The sequence below is a fragment of the Atractosteus spatula genome, chromosome 7, assembly GCF_055471065.1.
Source record: "Atractosteus spatula isolate fAtrSpa1 chromosome 7, fAtrSpa1.hap1, whole genome shotgun sequence".
NCBI lineage: Eukaryota > Metazoa > Chordata > Actinopteri > Semionotiformes > Lepisosteidae > Atractosteus > Atractosteus spatula.
Window position 1 is genome coordinate 4,932,138 of NC_142712.1, and position 21,940 is coordinate 4,954,077.

Below are 21,940 nucleotides of genomic sequence, written 5' to 3' on the forward strand. Positions count from 1 at the left end.
CAATCCTAATAAATCAAATGAGCCCTGACTCTGAAGATACAGAACAGCAAGGCCGGCTGAGAAAACATGGGATGAGGATCCGTGTTTTTTTTTCTCCTGATTTAAGAGGTCAAGCCTCGCATAGGCAGTCATAAAACATACCCCCGTCAAAAACAAATTAATTCCACAGTGGTGCAGACAGGCAGGGGAAACGAACAACTGAAAGACGCACTCAAGGCCAGTTCATAGAGAAGAAGCTAAGAATGATGAGCTCAGCAGTGAAGCCTGAAGGGCTGCACTGCAGCACGCAAACACAACCTTTGATAAGGGCTGACAGTTGCACAGAGACGCCTCTCAAACCCACTTGATCAGGATGTACACAGCTGTGTAAAGCATGAATTACACATACAAGTGTGGAAAGGAAGAAATATGAATGAAACTGCAGTTTCCTCCCGATTGCTTAAGTGAGCTTTTGCGCAATACACTGCAAAAAATAAAGGAACATAACTTAGGCCATCTTAAAAAGAGAAGGAAAGGATGGAATCACAAGTGAAATGTTCGCTCACTTGCGGTCATCAACAAGCACAGCTGCACTGTGTTTTTACAGTTCGTGAGCGCACCCGCCTCCCTGACTCCCTGACTCCCCCAGTCCTGACACTCTTGAGATAACAAATTAAACTGCAGAACACACCCCTTCATGTTCACGATTCCACAGAAGCGCACATGGCATGTCATGACACGTCCCATTACATGCCCTGGAGCTCGTTTTCATTCAAAATGTGGTAGACCTTTTTATATAATAATAATTTTAAAAAAATATATAGCGCCTTTAAAGGTGGCTTCTCAAAGCGCTTTACAGAACGACAGCAACAAAAAATAAAAAGAATACACAAGATAAGACACAATTACAATATATAGAGGAGACCGTGGAAGATGGTACTAAGAAGAGCAGAGGGGTGAAGAATGGAGCCAGTTCAGTAAAGGCTTTTCTAAAGAAGAGGGCTTTGAGTCTGGATTTGAAGAAGTTAGAGAAGGTGACTCTCTGATATCCTTGGGGAGAGAGTTCCAGAGCTTTGGGGTATAACAGGAGAAGGCCCTGTCACCCATACAATGTAGACGGGCTTGGGGGGCAGACAGGAGAGCAGAATTAGAAGAGCGAAGGTTGCGAGGTGGGGAGTAGGGCGATAATAGATCAGACAGGTGAGCATCAGGCTTTTAAAGATGACATGGAATTTGATAGGAAGCCAGTGCAGGGACTCCAGGATAGGAGTAATGTGATTGTTTGCACTAGACCTGGTCAGGATTCTGGCTGCCGAATTTTGTACATACTGCAGTTTGTTCAAAGTAGATTTAGATACCCCAGCGAGTAGAGCACTACAGTAGTCAATTTGAGAGAACACAAATGTGTTGATCAGCTTTTCAGCCACAGTTAGTGATAGCATAGGGTGTAGTCTAGCGATATTTCTGAGGTGAAAAAAAGATCTGAGATCAAGAAGGATGAGTATAGAAAGAGAACCAGAATCAGAAGTTATTAGAGGATCGTTAGTGACTTTGACCAGAGCAGTTTCTGTGCTGTGAAGTTGACGGAAGCCAGATTGGAGGGGTTCAAAAAGGTTGTTTGTCATGAGTGTGACAGCACGTTCTAGAATTTTTGCAAGAAAGAATTTTGCAAGAATTTTTGTTTTCAATTATGCAGTTTGCGTTGGCAGAAAATGCCCCACGTGCCACAAGCGCACAGAATTCCATTGCACGGTTACAGCAGTCCAATATTAGCTGGATGCCAGCGATTAAGGCACAAATATCCCACAGCATCATCACAGTGTGTAGTGTGTCAGAGCAGAAAGATGGTCTGGGGTGAGCTCACCGGTGATGCATTAAAGAGGCTTGGCTTGGACCACAATAAACAGGATGAGACTGCATGGCTCTTCCACGGCAGCTTGACTCAATAGTTGAGTTGTGAAATGTTTTTTTTTTAAAAGAAGAAGTGTGTATGTGCACGGCGGGCTCAGGCAGTTTAGCCAGAGAGCAGAGCCCTGGAGCTCTGCCCCCGCCTGCCGAGCGCTGAGGACAGACAGGCTGGGGGCGGCTGCAGGAGTTACCTGTTGAGAGCGAATGCATAGTGGAACTGGATCATGGGCTGGTTGGCCAGGTCACAGGTGGGCAGCATCTCCAGGGTCTCCACCAGCTTCACCATGGCGTCGTAGTCCTGGGGTCATGCCCGCCGCCAGTCACGCGACACACGGACAGGAGCAGGGGAGGAGCAGTGCGGGAGAAGGGGAGACAGCTCAGATTAGAAGGCATGGGAACCATATCTCGCCCCTTCCCATGCAAGAATTCCCCTGTTGGACTGCAGATCAACCGGCGTCTCACACGTCTGTCGCTAAAACGCCCTGTAATTTATTTGCTTGATGTAGAGGTGGGTTGTGTCACGGACCAGCACCAGAACAGATGGGAAGTTCTGGGGTTTGGGCTTGAACGATAATGAAACAGGCAAACTGATACATAACCTTTGCTGCTCAGTGTGACGATAAGAGACCTTCTTGCCAAACAGAACACAATTATATACATCTGTGAACATGATTACTAACATCTTCTTTCCTATCATGTGTCTCCTCTGCACCTTGCCATGTTCTACAGCTGACTTTTTCAGTGGCTCAGCGATAAGCCAGTTTCAACACCTTCTGACCTGGCCAGGCTCCAGTACACCAAGCAAGAAGCAGTATGTAGGAACTAGACAGGGTCCCTCCTAGGATCTGACCGAACTACTGCATGTCACTCCGTCTTCAAAACGGTTTGTGTGATCTCCCTGTCTTAATGCTGCAGAAAGGAGCAAAACTGAGAAAGGTGATGATGATGCCTGCAAGTTCACACCACAGAGCTGCAACCATGCAGGGCAAGAGGTTCTTATTGTTCCGGAGCTGTAAAGAACAAAGAAACAGCCAACCCCAAGGGTCCTCGGGTGGTAAAGGACATAAAGACATGCTTCCACCTCAAGCACTGTATTCAACACTGAGCCAGTTCCACTTTTTCAGGGGTATTCTTGGTATGACCTCTCATGTCAGTATATAGTTTTGGTGTCCCATTCAACAAGGCATCTGCAGAGTGTTGCTTGTTGTTTTATTTCACCATTTCATTTGAATTTGAGGCCATGAGGTATAATTTACTGATTGCAGCTGTCCCACTTCTCTCTCATTATGGAAGCAATGTTACCGTACTCACACCAGGAACGCACACTACTCCAACATTCACTTCAGATGCGTTTATGAAAGGACTTTAAAAAGTCTTCCAGACACCTAGAATATAGTATTAAAATAAGCAGCCTTGATGCAGAGACACTCGTGATAAAAACAGCATCATGAATCTTAACGGAGTCCCAAACACAGAAGCTTGAGGACAAAGGTTGGCGTTAGAACGATACAGTTTTGGGAGCAGATATAGCAGGTCAGCCCTCAGCACAAGAGGCCTGCAGGTCTGTCTCCTGGCCCGTTACCTGGATGTCCCTGTAGGAGAAGAGCAGGTTCATGACGATGTCCTGCGTCAGCACCTCCGTGTTGTCAATGCGCAGCTTGATGCGGGAAAGCTCCTTGGCCAGCTCCTCCCCCTGGTACTTGTCTCGGGCCTTGCGGATGTCGTTCAGGAGGGTGTCCTTGAACGACGCGCTGCAGAGAGGCGGAGAAAGGCGGAGAGAGGCGCGGAGAGGGGGAAGAAAGAGGAGAGGAAGAGAGAAGGGGGACATTGAGGGACAAGAAGGAGGAGGGAGAGAGGGAGAGAGGGAGAGGGAATTAATAAAACATCCGGTTCCAGCCCGAAGAACTAAGAAGCAGCTGTCTTGCCCCTGGCTTTCCTACTGACCGCCACTGCAGCAGTAATCAAGCTGGTAGCGCAGCACTGCCCAAACCCTGTCCTAGAGGTCCACAGTCCAGCAGGACATCTTGGGCATTTCACATCTACTGCGACTGAAGAGATGGAAAGGAATATCCTGCTCCAGTTTTGCCAATAATCTGTGCTGCAGTTGGCCACGGTCAACAAGAGCTAAGCTGGACTGAAACCCTGCCGGACTGTGGACCTCCGGGACTGAATGTGTGTGCCCCAGTCCTAACACATTCATGACACCCTGATGCATGAACCTGGACTGACTTGGCCCTGCTAGGGTGAATAGCAACATGAGGAATGCGGATGCACTACAAATTAGTCTGATGGGACTCCACTGAAAAAAAACAACTCAAGAGTTCTCACAATTGTATCATTCTGTAGTGAACTGGTTGCAGACACAATGGATACTGTTTCTCTAGCATTGGCTTCGAAATACAAAATAATAGTTTTTGTTTGGTTAATATACCTACTTTTAAGACTGCGGAATTGTATGTATTGTTTCTAATCCCCTTGCACAGCTAAACACTCAGACTGGTGATGGACGAAAGTGCCTTTTCCAAAAACAGTAACCTCGATCCCCCGGGGATACACAGCAAGGGGGGCTGACAAAAGTGATAAATCCACTGACCATTTGTGTGCGCTCATCAGATGATGTTACCATGGCCTGCTGCTGAGAGATTAACACAAGGACAGCGCAAGACTGTTACAAAATAGATTAGCAAACGGCATCCTGTGTCTGTCAGTCTGTCAGCGGTAAACTGACCTCTATAAATCACTGGCGTTCTGGCTCTGGAGAGTCTCGTGGCTGCAGGTTTTGCAAGTGCCTTCAAACAGTGGTTAAAGATCACCGTATGTTTGACTAATTAAGCCAACAAATGGCCCATCCATGTAATTTACTATTTGGATGAAACAAAACCCAGAAGACTCTCGAGCTCGAAGGCATTAGGGTTGGAGACTCCTGCTATAAATTAATCCAGAATCCTAGGCTGGGACTGCACGCTGGAGATGGGGTGACAAACAGCTCCTCCCGCCCCCTGCCCAATCCCTCCACCGCGGGATTCGGACACAAACAGCTTACTAACTGCTCCTTTCACAGCAACCTAACTCAGTTTCAGACCCGGGAAGCTGGAGCTGAGCCGGTGCCGAATCAGCAGCCCTGCAATGGGCTGGAAGGCTGGGATTTGGAAGCCCAATCGGCCCTCTCCCACCCCTACCTCACCTGCCCCCCGGCCCCCTGTCCCAGTCCTCTCCCCCCACCAGCCTACCAGGACGTGACGTGGATGTCCTTGAGCAGGCTGATGAACCTCTCCATCAGCGGCACGCACAGCGGCCCCAGCAGGCTGTCCCAGCTGGGCTGCATGTACTCGGACGCCCGCCGCTGGGCGTCGCTCTCGCAGCACATGTACTCGTTGCTGGGGGTCATCACGTAGGGGATGAAGTAGTAGTTTCCGCTCGAGGCCTGGTAAAGAGAGGGGCGCTGTGAGTGGGCCGCCGCCCCCCCCCCGGGGAAACACGGCATGTCCGCGCTGGGAAAAACCCGGCGGGAGGGCGAAGGCGTGGGGTCGGCACGGCAGCGTCCGGCAGTTCCCGGGGGCTGGGGGTCTTTCTCTTGCACCCGAAGAGTAACGAGCACCGGAGGAAAAGAGCACCCAACGCCCCCCCCCCCCTCCTTATTTTCTACACCACTGGTTCGTCAAATGTGCTTGCCGGAGGAAAACCGGGAGAGAGAGGTCAGAGCCCAGGAAGGTGGCAAATGCTAAAGTTCAAGAGACCTGATACCTGGGATCACGCAGTCACAGCGAACCCCTGCGCCTACAGCCCTTCCTGAGCACTCCGAAACTGCAGCACTCAGAATTGCTGAAGTAGCCACCTGTTGCTCCCTACAACACTGCCACTCACAACACTTCATTCTGCTGCAGCGCGGGCACGTGAAGATGCACACACATAGAGTGCATCGATCAACAGCTCTTTAAACCCAATCCCAGCCAGGCGCTCGCAACAGCTTTCTGGAGGCAGCAGGCATCCCCTAGCAATGGAAAATTCAATTCAATTCAATTTATTTTTATGTAGCGCCTTTCACAACACGGTTGCCCCGAGGCGCTTAACAATACAACTGACGATACATTTTGTCAACACAGAACAGAAGACCAAAATGGCAAACTGATCTAATTCTGAACAAGGGCAGAGTATCCTTCTTACTTTTAAGTGGAATGCCAGAGAGGAATGAATGATGTGAGTGAGAAAAGCGTTTTGGCAGAAGCGAAACCTTTAGATATTTAGGTTTACTGTCTCACTTTAATTAGCGAAGCTCAGGAAGAGCATGAAACCTGGGCTAAATGGAGCCTAACGTCCGCCCCCAGGCAGCCCCTGCCCTGCGGGTCTAATCGGCAGCTCGGCATCGTCCACCACAACAGCGGTGTCGTCTGAAAGCACACGCAGGCATCCAAAACAAAACAGGGGCCTGGAAAGGCTTGCCCACGCTCATGCTCGGCCTGGGGAGGGGGATGACATGAGGAACAGGTGCACGAGGATGGGACTGGCCCAGTGCTGAGATCACACTGGAACAACTGGCTGGGGTGGGGGGAGGGAGCCAGCATGCACCACGGTACCTACTTTGTTTCGTAAGCCACACCCACGGTATTCGGGAGGTAGCTGCACCCAGGGGAAGCCTACAGTGCCTGTTCCTGCAGCCTACTCCAGGTAAGACACACGGGAGAGAGACAACATGAAGAACACAGGAGAGCAGAGCCTCAAGGACCACAGCTGCACAGGGACAGAGAGAGGAGAGGACCAGAGACCAGAGGGAAAACACCGCGAGGTTCTCAACAAACAAAGCATGACAGATCCACACACTGAAGTTAAAGATTTGAGCTGCTGATTTCTAAAGCTGACAGGAAGCGTGAATCATCCAGCTCCAGGACAGCGCAGGAAAGGATGCTCTTCGTCTGGTCTTAAAGGTACGGCGCAAGGCTTGGCCTTCTCCATAAAACACAAACACACAAACACAAATCCACAGGGACATCTCCATCTCACTGTTAAAAATGTTCTGCATGAAACCAATCTAAATAAACGGCTCCCTCTCCCCCATGAGAGCATGCTGCACCTCTCCTACACATCAGGTATAAGACATGTGAAGAGAGCCCTGAAGGTCAAAGGTCAAATAAAGAGGTATGCAGTACAGGGTGAACACATGTCAGGCTGCAGTGCTGTGTACAGGAGGGAGTCCCAGATCCAGGTGATTTCACAAGAGCTTCAGACTATGAGCCAGAACCCGGGATACTGTCCAGTAGGACGTAGGGGTGACCAGCTGAAATCTTTAACAAAGTCAGGGCTGCAGCGGAGCAACTCGAGACACACCCGCACTGCAATGCCCTGGTCCCCTCCCCCACGAAAAACAAGTTAACACAAAAGGCTGAGTTTTAAAAAAAATATATGCCATCACCTTTCAAGAGTGTTATTTTCAACAGTTTTTATATCCCAGCAAAGGCCATACCAGCACACCGAGCTTCGAGCCTCTCCTCGGCCTGCTTACACCGCTTCTGACCAAGCAGCTATTGACAGGTGAAATCCCATTCCGTGTCTTATGAGCCGAAAGAGAACAGAATAACAGGCCCCGGACAGAAAATGGAAATGAATTAGCCTGGGATTAAGGCTTCGGCTGGAGAAACACCCAGAGCAGTCCATGGTCAAACAGGCCCAGGGCTGGGGCCCGCAGCCTGAACAACTGCCTTCCTTCGCAATCACCTCGCCAGCGTCTCCTCTACAGCCTGACCTTTCAGCTGGTTTCTGGGAAACGTGTTTTGTTTTATTTAAGGTGTCATTCCTGTTTGGCAGAAGATATGATCTCAGCTTAGAGAAAATGTATAATTGTCAGGGTTGCATCCCAGCCTCTACTGCCACCCCCAGCTGCTAAAAATTAATACTTACTGTGTTCTTCTGTGTCACCATATCCTGGAAGGCAAAGGAAAAAAAGGCAGTGTTAGCTGACATCACACACAGCATCTATTGATTAAAGCAAACAGGTTTGCATAGTCAATCCTGATGAAAACTGTGAAGATTATCAAAATAAGCAATACCAGATGGGAGATGGGATGCGAGACCTCCTGGGAAAACTAAGGTTTCTGCTAGAAAAGGTGTTAGTGGGGCCAGTAGGGGGCGCTCACCCTGTGGTCCATGTGGGTCCTAATGCCCCAGTATAGTGATGGGGACACTATACTGTAAAAAGGCGCAGTCTTTCGGATGAGATGTAAAACCGAGGTCCTGACTCTCTGTGGTCATTAAAAATCCCAGGGCGTTTCTCGAAAAGAGTAGGGGTGTAACCCCAGCGTCCTGGCCAAATTTCCCATTGGCCCTTACCAATCATGGCCTCCTAATAATCACCCTCTCTGAAATTGAATTAATTGCTCTTCTCTCCTCCCCACTAATAGCTGATGCGTGGTGAGCGTTCTGGCGCACTATGGCTGCCGTTGCATCATCCAGGTGGGGCTGCACACTGGTGGTGGAGGGGATCCCCATTACCTGTAAAGCGCTTTGAGTGGAGTGTCCAGAAAAGCGCTAGATTAGATCTGAACCTAGAGGCAGCTAGATGAAAGATCACACACCTAGGCTAGCGGCTTTGGCACTGAGCAAGAAGGGCAGAGTCCCGCGTCCAAATTCCTCCTTAATAAAACAAAGGATTAGCCTCATGTCACTTGGCTTTCCTGCGATTTTTTTCCAAAGGCTGTGCAAAATACACACAGGCTCTAGACTGACCCGGCAGGCTTGTAAGTCTGAACAGCAAAATAATTCTGCTTGAACACAGCAGCCTACCTTGACAATGAGAGACTCACACTCTATTGTCAAGATGAGGCAGCCTGAGAAGCTGGCAATTTAAAGAGCATTAGACTGACAGAAAACAGCAGGTTTTAACTCCCCCCACTTGCCTTGATAACTGCTCTCCTGCAAATGTAAGATACTCCGGTAGAGAGTGGCATGTCATTTCATGTGAGCATGCAGTGACTGCAACAGAACACACAGCGAACAAAAACCTGATACTGCCTGCCATGTAAAGGCCGGAAGTACACTACTGCAAAAATCAAAACAGAAATGGAAAAGGAACTGCAGTAATTAAGGCACCCTTCTTTTACAGTTATACTTGATCACACATCATCCTGGTTAAGTTTAAGGTTCCCAGAAATGATGTCTCAGGACAAACGTGTTACTTCCCTGGAGTGATCCTTGTGTGGGATTTTTACTTTATCTGTGACGCAGGCTGCTTTATGGCACTGTTCTGTGCCATGTTGTGCTGTTTTGGGTGTCATGTCTCTAAAGGTGCAGCAGACTGGGCCCGGTCTTCACTCCCTGCTACAGATCGCTCTTCATTCCCTTGCCAAACTTGGGTAAAGACGCAGGTTCGCCTTTTCATTTTCCTGTGTCTCCTCTCCGTGCTCCTGCTACTGTATGCTTTGACTTTCCCATGGCTTGCTGTAGACCCTATCAAGGCTGATCAGAGCTCACCATGTTTTTACCATGATTTCACTGAGATTTATTACCCTTTTCTGTTTACCAGCACGCTCCACAGCACACTGTCATAAGATGAGGCTGTCCTGTCTCATTGAACGACCACTTTGATCTCAGTACATGGGTTTCAGGGGAGAAAAAGCAGAAGGAAAGCCATTGTCCTGCATAATGTATGAGAAAACATGTTTTGAAGGAGGGGCAGAAAACTGGACAGAGCTATAGATCAGACCAGATCTAAAGCAAATGTTATGCACAGCTGGGGAATCCGTATTAAATCAATAGAGATTGAATGGACAGCGTGGTTTTTAGCAAATGATTTACATGCACTTAAAAACTGTATCTGGCTTTCAGCGATGTTACTTCTGTCCGGATGTTCTGTGCAGAATAAGCAGCCCAAGGTGACACAGGGCACGCAGGCTGGGCTACAGGAAGGCAGCCTGAAACCGATCCCGGGAAAGCAGGCTTTGTTCCGAGGGCTGGAATGGCATGTGCCGTGCCCGGGATGCCGGGGATGTGCGGCCGGCTCCCGCTCCCGCGCACAGGGAAGGAACGCGCTCCTCTCGTCCTGGGAATTCCGGGAATTCCATCAAGGACGCACCCTCCAGGGCGCTGCCCGGCTCCCTGCACACCTGCGCCTGCCGTCCAACTGAAGAGGCTCGGGTGGGATGGGGATCCCTGGTGCGGGACCGAGCCCAGTGACAGGGCTCTGAAAGGTGTGTGTCCACACACGCGGGCCCAGGCCGGCCCGGAGCCAGAGGGCCGGGGCTGCTTCTCCGGTGGAAGGGCTGGTCGGGAAAGGAGAGGAGAGCAGCTGTGCCCTCGCCGACCCTGCGGCTCGGGTTCGACCAAGTCACGACCCTGAGGGTGCCATCGCGAGTCATACCGGAACTAACCGTCACCAGGAGTACCACCTGCCCCCCCCCCCACCAGCCCAGCGTTTCGACAGCTGCAGGCTGGCCGCTCCTGCCCCTCGTGATTAGCTTTGGCATTAATTATTGATCACCAGCCTATTGTTGACACCAGGATCATGGGAAGTGCCTTGACAGGAGCACTGAACACCAGGGGCCCGGCTCTGCCCCTCCCGTGAATTAATCATTCTAATATTCATGTTTTGAAAGCGTTTTTCTCAAAGCACTATGGGTAAGAAAAGGGAACGGCGCAGGAGGAGAGGAGACAGCAGGAGGAACACGAGCACAGCAGGGGCGTGGATGTGCAGTAGAGATGTAGAGGGGCAGACACGGGACCAAGGTGGCGAGAACTGGGGTCGGGGTTCTGGGCCCCCGGCGCTGACCTTGAGCGACTGCGCGGTGTCGGGGTCGGTGTCGTGGTACAGGATGACGTTGTTGGCCATGTCGAAGCTCTCCCGCACGCCCAGGTGGTAGAACAGCGAAGGCTGCCGGAACACGTCGCTCATGTCCACCACCGCGATGTCTGGAACGGGAACACACGCGCTCACTTACTCACGCGCGCACACACACACACACGCACAGAACGACAGCCCTCCGGCCCGCACCGCTTCCAGACCTCGGGGGACAATATTGCCAAACTCACTTTTTCAACCGATGACGCAGGGAAAGAGATTCGTGGGCTACAGGCAGGAATGCGAAGGCGATATAAATGTATACTGTATATGTAAAATACTGTAACTGCGATGATGCACAAGCTGCTTTTGCGATAAGAGTCTCAGGTGTCCAGCAAACAATGCAAGAACTTGTCTTCGTGTTACCTTCAATGAAAAGAGCAGACCATGGTTCCTGGGCTATATTGGAATTTTTGGAGCAGGACTGACTGTAGAGTTTTGGCTCTTTGGACATTTACCCATTATTCTTGTGCTGTCACATGGTCTTCCAATCCACCAGAACCTCTGTATTAACTGTCATATAAACTATCCCAGAAATCCAAGGCGTCGCTATTGACGGGCAAGTTCAAGCTAGAGGTGAAAATCCCAACTTCACAATATGAAAGGGAAAATGACTGCCATGGCTCTGCAGAAGGTGTGGGTTACAGCCGGACACAGCACTGTGAAGTGATGATAAATAAATCAAGCATGCAGCACGCATAAATAGAAATGAATTAATCAACACAGCTCAGTTTTCAGAGCTATGTGAACAGGCTATAAAAAGACTGGACTGCCTTCACATTTAGAAAGGCACATGTTGTCAGATGTATCCCAAAGTGAGGAGCTTAGCATCTTGACACTGTTACAATGCTTCGACACATCAAGCCGGTATATTCAAGTGCTTGCTGTTCAAGAATACCCTGTTGTGTAATTGCCTACAAGAAACAGGCTGCGTCCCAGTGCCTTCACTGGACTCTAGGACTGGGACTGAGTCTAGAGCTGTTTGAAGAAGCAGGGAGGCCCTCCCACCCTACACCCCATGAGGAGAACGAGCTCTGCCAATACAGAGCTCTGGGAAATGAACAGTGAGCCCCCACACATGATGTCAGTGTCACGGCAACACTTTCCTGAGATGGAAACAAGGCAGGAGGTCAGGAACAGGAGAGAAATGGGCGAGAGGGGTTGACTTTCTGTAACCACTCCGCCTGCAGCACAGAACCTTCGTTTGCAGGTCCCTCAAATACATTCGTGAAAAATCAAACAATGGACTGGAATAGCTTATATCTGGCACCTGCTCTCCAAGATCAAAAAAATTCCAAGCTTTTATAACAACAATGGAAACACTTACAGTAGTTCACCCAGTGCTGAAGCCTAGTATTCTCTGTGATGAAGTTCTGGCTATGGGAGACCCCTATGCAAGGCAACTGAACTAGACCTAGAAATTCAACCCAGTGAATGATACTAAACTCAAGAACGGGAAATAGGGATCAGTAGAGGCTATCCTCTTCAGGTCTGTACTGGATGATCAGACCTGTCAGCAGGAGTGCAGTACCTGTGAGAGGTGCACGCCACTGAGGATTGTCAGGCCCTGCAATGCATTCTGCATGAAAAGCACAGCGCAGCTGCTCTTCTGTAAACACAGTGGGCTTCTGTGCATTAAACTGCAGCAGCGAGTTACAGAAGAAACTTCTGCACCCCAGGCCTGTCCATGTAGAAACTACAGCTCGATCTCAGGCTCCTGCCTGTCTGCAGACACAACTTCACCACTGGGTTAGAGGACAGGGCAGCACTTTGTTCTGGGGGTCAGGGATATGGACAGAGAGGTGTGGACGTGAGAAAATTGTCGCGTACGGGTCAGACTGCGGTCAGCACTGCAGGACGAGAGGACCGGCTGAGTCAAGCCATGCTGGCGAAGGGGTCTTCGCAGAGAAACCAGAGGGCTGGCGAGGGGGGCACACTGATACAGTCCGGGAGGCTGCAGACCCAGCCAGTCTGGCCAGTCTCCACGCCACTCCCCAAACCAGTCAGCACAGCTCAGTCCCACCACAGACCACAGAGAGGCTGGGATCAGACGGCTCTGCCTCTGCAGAAATGGTGGTGTGATGAAAACTCTGCACAGCCACGCCGTGCTGTTAGCTTGGTTGTCTGGAGAAAATCTGCGTGGCTGGACCAGATTCATAGCCCAACCTTTACCCCCTGAGCTTCGCCGATCACTCTTACAAACTGCTGCAGCGTGTAACGCCCTAAGGCTCCTGAGCGTTGATTTCCAGTGCTGTGCCACCAGTGTAAAGTGTAGAAACTGAAGCTGCAGCAAGGCAAATGTCCAGTGGAGTTATGTAAACAAGCTACAGTATTTGGTCACAGCAGATGTGAGATCTTGCATGTCAGCTTCCTATACGGTTACAAATGAGTCGTGCTTTTTATGAAGACATCCCTGGCTCTCAGAACAAACAAAAACAACTTAAAAGAAAGCTTATGTCATATAATACATGCAACTAAATGCAATGTGCACAGTAAGGGCAGTCAAGTGCAGTGTCTCCCCTTCCGAAAATGCGATGCAGTATTGCTGCAGCACCAGAGCTGTGCAAGGTATTTTTAATGTTGAATGATAACGTGCGTTTCTTCAATATTTGCGCTAATAAGTGAATTATTGGTCCGAAGTCATTCGCTCTCTCCTGACTCGGCAGTCTCTTAACTTCCTACAGTGTTGGCAAACCACAAAGAAGAGGGAAAAACATGTGCAGCTACCATTCCCAGCGATTCGGGAACACGCACAGACATGCACGCTTACATGAGAGTTGTGTTTTTCTTTTTGCTAGGCGGCAGAAGTGGTGGTGGTGTGTTTGGCTACATGGTGAACTTTACCAGCATCGTAGAACGTGTCCAGCACGCTGGTCTCCCCGAAGTCCAGTCTGCCGAAGGTCACTGTGGTCAGCACGGCGCTTTCCGCATCACAGGCGCGCTGCAGGCACTGGAGCGCCCCCGACTCCGGGCTGTTGGCGGCGACCGCCTTCAGCCCGTCGTTGAGCACGTAGACCGCCCGCAGGGAGCGCTGCTTGGACGGGGGGCTGGGGCTGGTGATCTCCGCTTTTTCGGCGCCCGCGCCCACCACGACGCTGGCCGGGTGATCCCCCCCGGTCTCGGCAGCCTGCTGTGAGGGGGTGACCTCCATCGCGAACTCAAAAACCGAACAGCCTCCTCTTCCGTGCTCGTTTTCTCCTTTCGTTTCCCCGCTGCCCTGTTTTTCGCGGGTGGAATGCGCGTCCTCTGTTTATGACTGGAGGCTGCTGCCCATCTGTGTTTCTCCCCTGACTTCCACGTTCACCCAGTGGCACTGCAGGCGCATCGTAATTATGCTCGGATCAGGTAGCCGGTCCGCTTTATCAGTCTAATCCAGTTTTAACTAGTCCGCACTTTACAGGAAAAAAGCCCTGTTTGAATTACGAAAAAAAAAAAGAGAGAGCTGTCTGCACAAGAGTGTATCTCAGACCCCAGCAGAAGAAGTGTCACCAATATCCCTTTCCCACTGCGCGGGTCGAGCTACAGCTCCGGAGCTTTCTTCCTCTGTCTCAGCAGTTTTCGTCCAGAGTTTGCAGAACAGAAACAACACCAAAAATATATTTTCCCCGTGTAAACAACACGTCTCCACTACTTTAAAGTCATACTTCTTCCTCGGGGCTAAAGTGACTAATAGCGGCTTGCACAGCCGTGGTTACTGTTAATAACCTCACCTTTTCCAGTTTGTTCCTAAAAAACAACAACAACAACAACAACAAACTTTTTCTTTGCTGTCTGTTATGCAAACGTTGACTCGACTTAACCTTTTATTTCTGCTCCGTGAGGTCTGGGCTGTGACGTCCTCGGGAAACGCGGAAGCGACGGTGTCATCCCCTCGTTCCCAAGTCGGGATCCCAGCTCGCGTGTCTGCTGCGCTGCTGGCGAGCCGCCCCCCCCCCGGAAATGTTGGGGCGCAGTTTCGCACCACGGTACGGGACGACGCCAGAGCAGTAATTTCCGAAGAGATGAGGAATTTGTGTTTCAAACCTAATCCTGGTATAATTCCATTGCAGTACCACGAGTTTACCCCCTCCGGCTTGTCTCGGCAGGCTGTGTGAAATCTACAATGGGTGGGTCTAGCTAGCCCAATTTATATGTATTTTTAAACGCTCATGTGCGGTGCCCAGGTAAATCAGCCCGTGAGCCAGTGAGATCCTTTCCCGGTCCGTGATGCAGTTCTTGACTTGTGATTGCTCTACTGGTTACAGAATAAAACAACTTTATAACTACAAAGCCTGGTGTTACACTACTGAACACCCAAACCCCGCCTGATAAATGAAACACTCATTAACACTAAATGGTGTTTTTAATCAGCTACAAATAACCCTGTTACTGAAAATATTTTTTTTTTATGTCACGGGATGGACGGGCGATTAATGGTGAGGTTTTTGATGACAATTAATCGGCATTATTAATTATTCCATTATTAATTATACCAAGTTATTCTTGGTGGGGGTGTTGGCTTTTAATTAGAAAGCGGCCTGTCGGAGGCTCGGTTCGGTGGAGTTCGTGGGAAACCGCGCAGAGATGCGCCGAGCTGAACCGCCGCCCTCAGCCGAGGAAGCGCGCCGCCCGCAGCTCCAGACTCAAGGACTGCCGCCTCCCCCCTCTTCGCATATCTGTTATTTAAATACTTTGAGTAATGTTTCCAGTCTCTGCCATGTGCCCTTTTTGTGTTAGTTTGCCGCCTGTGTTGCCTGGTGCTCGGAACATTCTCCTGGGTGCATCCTATCAGTTTTACTGCGGCAGCGTTTCAGCATCATTAGGTTTCTAGCGAAGTCTAGCGCATGTCCGAGTAAACGTTTAATCAAGCAGGTCACGGAGGTAAGGTCACTCGCGACCGGCTCCCCTGGTTTACTCGCGCCGAGCGCTTTTTACCGTCGAGGGTGTGTTTCACGATTAACGCGTTTCTTTCATCTCCGTGGTTGCATCGTACCACATAACTGGTGTGTTAGCGTTTTACCCCGCTGGGTTCCAGCATTCTGCCCCGTCTGCTCGCACCCTGCCACAGAGTTTCTGATACCCTCGGACTGATAAAAGCGGGGTTCGGCAGCGCTGGCACGGATATCGAGTGGCGTGGATGGCGCTGTCCAGCTGCGCTCCCGTCATTAGTCGCCCTTCTGCAGGTGGAGCAAGGCTGGAAAGCGCCCTGCGCGCTGTCCAGGGCACGAATCAAAGCCGGAGCTAACCGGCAGAGGCGCTGCCTCTGAAATGACCAGCCAGAGGCTCCGGTCGGCTCCGCGGGGGAGCTGGTGGGAACTCAGGCGGACGAGTTTCCATGACGTCGGCTGCAGGAGCGAGTCCGCATTCTTCTCAGCCGTTTGATGCCCCCAAGAGACAACAGGGTTCGCACGTAACCTACGCCAACTCGCTAGAAAGAGTCCCCGCATGGAGGGAGACGCAGTTAACGGGCTGGACTGGAGCGCCCGGGTGATATAAGAAGAGCCAGCGCCCTGGGCACAGGGGGTGATCGTACTTCACACAGCCGGAGCAGGGAGACTGCTTGCAGGCAATGACAGCGAGTGAGCAGGGCTTGGGCTCAGCTGTGTGTTACGACATGAAACTGAGGACATTGGAGGAAGGTTTCTCAATCCTGTGATTCCCCCATTCCCCTTGATGGGCCTGGTGGGCTTCCCATAACCAGCCAGTAATAAGACCGGGCCTCATTTTAACTACCACGTGTCTGGCTGTTTGTGGGCTTGCTCAGCAGGGTCATTCAAAAGGCAAGGTCAGTTTCATGGGACAAGGAGGTTTGATTAATTGCTTCCAGATTAAGTGACCAGGCGTGATGCCAGCGAGTTCATTTAAATTCCCCTTTCTGAAAATGAATCTTTCATCAACCGCTGGGCTGCCGCTCTCTTAGCGGTGGAGCCGGAGTGAAATTCTGCCCCGGCACTTAGTGCCCCCAAGACGAAGAGGGTGCAGAAACGAGAATTCATTAGCAGAGTAGTTCGAGCGACTGGAATGTGCTTCCAGTGCCAGAAAACCGCATAGCTCAACAAAGGTCGAAGGCCTCTGGCCTCTCTCGAAAGTCTCACGGACAAGTGCAAAAGGAACCGGCTAAAATGTCCCAGCTTGGTCTTTTCAAGTTCCAAGGAAGACCAGAATGAGAAGAGTTTGGAGTCAATTTGAGGAGGAGTGGCCTGACGACTCACTTCAATTTCTAGCATCTCTGACTCCGGATTCATATCTTAAGAGGAACGCCCTCAGTGACGTCACTGCCAGGATGTCAGCTCCCTCCCTCCCTCCCTCCCCGAATCATTCCAGGAACAGCCCCAGGGGCCAGGCCCTCGGTCCGGCAGAAATCCAGGACGCTGGAGCAAATAAATCAAAGAATAAAAAGACTCCCACATGGCTTGACAAAAAAAAAGAAAGGACTTGAGAGGAGGATTAATAAAAGATCAGGAGGCAGTTAAAGAAACGCAGGGAAGACAAGGTTGTTCGAAATTCACAGAGAGAAGAAGACAGTAATGTGGGGTCTATTCATTTTTTTTCCAGTATTGCATAAGCAACAAAAAAGCCCAGCAGGGGATTAGTGCCTTGAGGTTATGACTGGGACGTGCTCAGACGATTTAAGGAAATGGCTAATCCTGCAGGTGAGATGAGAACGGGAGGTTAGAAGCCGGAGGACTGCACTCTGGCGAACCTCGGGAAGAGGCGGACGAAAGAGCGGGTTCTGTACGGAAGCGTCAGTCAGCGATGGAAGAGGGGGGAGCGAGATGGGCGCGAGAAGCACTTCGGATACATCTCCAGGGCCTGACAGGACCCGACAGACGGGACCTGAGCAAACAAGAGCTGTTTCTGCAGAGCAGGGGGCGTTACCCTGGGGCACTCGGGGGGGGGGGGGCGGCGAGATGCCCTGTCTGGGGGTGCGAGGCGAAGGGTGAAGGGTGAATCATCAAATACACAAATTGAGAGCAGGCATGCAAGTACAACTGCTATGTTTCATCAAACCCAGGAATATATAATTGGGGAAAAAAGTGTAATTTATGTATTCTTAATTTTACTGTGAAATTAAAATCTCGTTCATTCTATAGTTACAATATAGCTTATGTTTAAACACATGACCTTTTCCAACAATATTTGATTAGGTGTGCGACAACGTATTTTCAGAACCAAAGGGGTGCAGAACTAAGTAAGGGTTAAGAACTGTTCCCACAGTCACTCTAAACATATGTATAGACAGGAAAGATGCCAATATAGCGCCAATTCCATAAAACATGACAAAACAGAAGAAAGTAATTCCATGCATTAAGTTTCATTTCTATCATGTGCATTATGAAACAATAACTAGAATTGGATGATCATCTGTCTGGTGCTGGGAGTCTAGGGGATTGTAAATACAGATTTTGAAATGATAGGTCTTGCCGAAAAAGCCACAGCAGTACTGAATATATCCCATACAGCATGTGGCGCATTTCGATTCTTGAAAGGTTTTGGAGATCCTCCCTCATATAAGATTGATTCTTAAATCGCAGGTACTTGGCATTCAAGGTACAGAACAGAGTGAATGCTGAATTTGGCGTGGTGTAGTTAGTGGGGTGCCTCAGGGATCTGTATTAGGACCACTGCTCTTCTAATGGTGATCTAGATTCCAAAATAGAAACCTAGTCAAGTTAGCACAGACCAAAAGAGTAGTATTAGCAAACACAATTGAAGCTGCAGAGAAAAGCCCAAAAGGCTCAAAACAGATAAAAAAACAAATCAGACAAATACTTGACGTACAGAGATGTACAGAGAAACCACGTCCCAAAGGCAGGGTGTAATTCATCAGGTAAACTGTATATCAGCCCACATATCTGCATGGGAAGCCCAGCCAGGGCCCAGTCATTATGCAGCAGCCTGAGAAAAAGCCAAAGAGACTTTACATGTGGGATTTACAGCAGCTGTAAACTCCTCTGGAGATCACTCTAAAAGCCTAGGTGCAGGCAGGCATCAGTTCAGATGTCATAAAGTTGTGATCATACCGTAGAGACTGAGCTATCTGCGCTTCTCTGAAAGGTACTCCTGGGCCCTTGAGATCGCCAATAAAGATAATGAAGAAAATAGACCATAATCTGCAAGCTAAACAAACCACTCTGTACAGTTTGCTCTGTGTGAACCCGGGCATCGATCCAAGCTTCATTGCCATTAAGATTTCAGCAGAAATGGCTCATCTCATGTGGCAGGACTGAATGACGCATCTCGAAATGAAATGGAAAAAAGCGATGCCCATTGCTGGTTTGTGGAAATGGGTGCAGGGTAATCCAAATCACCGACTGGGCACGGGGTAGGAATGCAGGGACATATAGCTGGAGGAGACCTGTAAAAGCAGCATGTGTGATCACATCTCTCCTGCATGTCCCAATGCCTGACATCTGAGCTGGGACACAGAGAGGCTTGGCTCAGATCAGATACCACGAAGGCTGCTCTCCGTGCGACACCTCCTGGACAGAACAGACAACCACAGGCAGGTGCCTTGAGGTGTCCTGCGACAGGACCCCGCCCCCATCACACAGCGGACTGCTCCCGAACTGAAGACAGGCATGTTGCAGAAACAGGACTTCGACACACTCGGGGGAAGAGGATCCATTGTGCTTTTTTTTAATAAATTTTTTTCCACACATAATGGTATTTAGTACATTAAAATATAAAAGTATATATAGAAGATTTTGTAAAAGAAAGAACCGACTTAGAAAACATGGGATTCCTTATTACTGATTAAAAAAACAATTTGAGTACTCCAAATGAATAAAAAAGGCATCAGTGATCCATCCGTGCAGTGCCAGCAGCCTGGGAAGCATGTCTGGGGATTCTGCTGGGCTGTTCAGGAGTCCCCCTGTTTCCTGTCCGCTTACCTCGATCAGCAAACCCTCTCGCACAGGGCGTTACTCTGCAACATTTACTCTGCAACCCACACGAAGCTCTAAACACCTCCACTCGGGAGGTGGAGGAGGAAAGTACGTGACATGTCAACGTAAACTGAGAAATGCATCTAGTTTATCTTTTTATTAATGCAAAAAAAAAGTGTCAAAATAGTACCGGAAGGGCATCGTGGGCCATGTCCGCCCTCTGTCATTGATCTCCAGATGGATACAATCACCATGGCAACCGCATCCGCTGCAGCACAGTTCCATAGGGACGGGGGACCCTGCCCCCCCGCTGCTGCCACTCTGTAACTCACCTCCGTGTGCTCATGCATTACACTAACACGGGTCTTAATAAGATCGGAACAGAGGGGAAGACAGGAACACTGGAGAAAAAGTTCGCTCTCTTTTTTGGCACGAAACTAATCTGGCTGTGGCATAAGCACGAGTCTCAGGCTTGTACTGTGATGCAACGCGTCCATCGCTGCTGTGCTCACTTCGAGTGAAGTACTTTCTTTATGTGCTCTACCTCCATCTACAGGAAAACAAACAGACAAGGATGCTGCTTTGGTGTTTTTTCAAGAATAATAACTACGTAAATAAGTACAATGATACAACCGCAAAATGATTTTCTGATTTGACAAACTCAAGCATACGTTATAAAGGGTCTATATATATATAAAAAAAAGTTATTTTCTGTTCAGAAACTCCCACAATACTTTCTAGGTCAAATTGTATCCAGTTTCTCCAAGTTATTCAATATTAGCTTCCATCAAACTTTAAACATTATAGGTCTTTCTGTGTGCAGCACCGTACCTGTAATGATAAGCGAATTTTCTTCTCCTCATCCAGTTCATTCATCAGCTGCTTAATCTCTTTTCTGGAAAACAGGGAGAACAATTCAAAATTCTCATTATCGCCCTGCACACAACAGCAGAGGACCGAGGTCACAGAATAACAGTCCTCACTTTTTAAAATCTACTTTGCAGACTTTCTGTGTTGTACAATATCGATGAGGTCTGGGGTTAATTAATCTAAACTTCCTATCGCACGCAATTAAATAAAACATCTGGAAGGCATCTGGTTATGAAAAGGCATACACCACTTAATTACCATTAAGTAGGATCATACAAACCCTTTCATTGCAAAGAGGTTCCTTTAAGTACTTGTTTAAATCATTCAGGATGTACAAACTATTCATAAAGAAAAGGCCAGCCTTGATTAAGGGATTAGTGCAGATTCACTAGCAGCTGCTAAGAGTGTGAACAAACATCCACCACCTTTTCTGCCCGAGCTGCAGGGAAGAACGTGCAGTGGGAATGTCATGTGTTAGCTCTTGTCAAACAGAGCTTCTGCAGGGCAGAAGTGGAAGTTCTCTTTCTGTCCTGAGCTGCCACTGCAATACTCTAGTGTCCTTCAGGGCAGAGGTGGTGTGGAGAGGTTCTGGGCGGGGCAGTGCTCTTGCATACACATTTGCTATGTAGCTCCAGTACATGTCCTGCAGTATAAATGAGTCTGCAGGTCATCCCCGTGAAGAGAACTTATTCTCCAGTCAATTACCTGGTTAAATAGAGGATTACAAAAAAATATACCACACTCACTTGCTGCCCAGTCTCCTCCAATATCTTCATTCGGAGAATTTTAACACCCTGCAGGTAAAGGTGTCTCACCGAGCAAATAAATCAACTGGGAGTGAAAGTGCGTCAGCCGGGGCCAAACTCAGAAGAGTCTGCAGTGGCCCCCGAGGTCTGGAGTCAGATCAACCTCATTAATAATAAACTTACAATCAAGAGCTGATTCTCTGGGCTCTGCAGCTGCACAAACATGGACATGAGCCGAGTAAAGGGGCCGCTGGCTCTGACAGACTCTGTAGCTCGCAAACCCCGAAACGGATGTGACGGAACGGAGCCCGATCCCGCCCCCCCCGCCGCAGGCCGGCCGCCCGTACTTGTGCTGGGTCTTCATGAGCTCGATGATGCCCCGCAGGTCCCGCAGCTGGGAGCGCAGCTCCTCCATGGTGGGAGGGGCCCCTGGGGAGGCGTGGTCGTTCTTTGGCTTGGCGTCGGCGCCGAAGGGCAAGGGGGAGGGGGGCCGCGGGGCCACGGCGGGGCCCCCCGGGTGCAGAGACGAGGCCGCGTTGCCGGCGCCGGAAGACGAAGGGGGCGCTCCTGGTTTGGGGGGCAAAGGGGTTTTGCTTTCGGGGACCTGCAATGGCAAACAGGAAGGCGACACTGGGGTAGCTGGACTCTCGCCCCTCTCCCCGGCTTCGGCAGAGCGGCGTACAGCACAGCCGCCGGCGCGTCGCCGTGTGAAAGGGTGACTGCTAGACATGCCCGTCCCCAGCAAA

The 21,940-nt window shown here is 49.8% G+C and overlaps 2 protein-coding genes across 5 annotated transcripts in view; both read right to left on the reverse strand.

Moving 5' to 3' along the window:
* The window catches only part of map3k15 (mitogen-activated protein kinase kinase kinase 15), a 34,965-nt gene extending 20,362 nt beyond the window's left edge, over positions 1-14,603 (reverse strand). Inside the window, exons 1-7 of one of the 2 annotated variants that reach the window (XM_088920772.1) lie at positions 13,556-14,603; positions 10,643-10,782; positions 7,780-7,803; positions 6,466-6,543; positions 5,118-5,311; positions 3,470-3,638; positions 2,079-2,185 (exon numbers count right to left, since the gene is read on the reverse strand). In XM_088920772.1, coding sequence (XP_088776898.1) covers positions 2,079-2,185; positions 3,470-3,638; positions 5,118-5,311; positions 6,466-6,543; positions 7,780-7,803; positions 10,643-10,782; positions 13,556-13,862 — 1,019 coding nt within the window. In that variant the 5' untranslated portion in view covers positions 13,863-14,603. The remainder of the gene's footprint in view (positions 1-2,078; positions 2,186-3,469; positions 3,639-5,117; positions 5,312-6,465; positions 6,544-7,779; positions 7,804-10,642; positions 10,783-13,555) is intronic. The other variant, XM_088920773.1, reaches the window with a different exon arrangement.
* A 4,704-nt stretch (positions 14,604-19,307) lies between these two features.
* Positions 19,308-21,940, reverse strand: part of sh3kbp1 (SH3-domain kinase binding protein 1) — a 74,025-nt gene continuing 71,392 nt past the window's right edge. For all 3 annotated transcript variants that reach the window (XM_088920253.1, XM_088920255.1, XM_088920254.1), the window contains 3 exons: positions 21,542-21,798; positions 20,410-20,473; positions 19,308-20,128 (listed from right to left, as the gene is read on the reverse strand). In XM_088920253.1, coding sequence (XP_088776379.1) covers positions 20,087-20,128; positions 20,410-20,473; positions 21,542-21,798 — 363 coding nt within the window. In that variant the 3' untranslated portion in view covers positions 19,308-20,086. The remainder of the gene's footprint in view (positions 20,129-20,409; positions 20,474-21,541; positions 21,799-21,940) is intronic.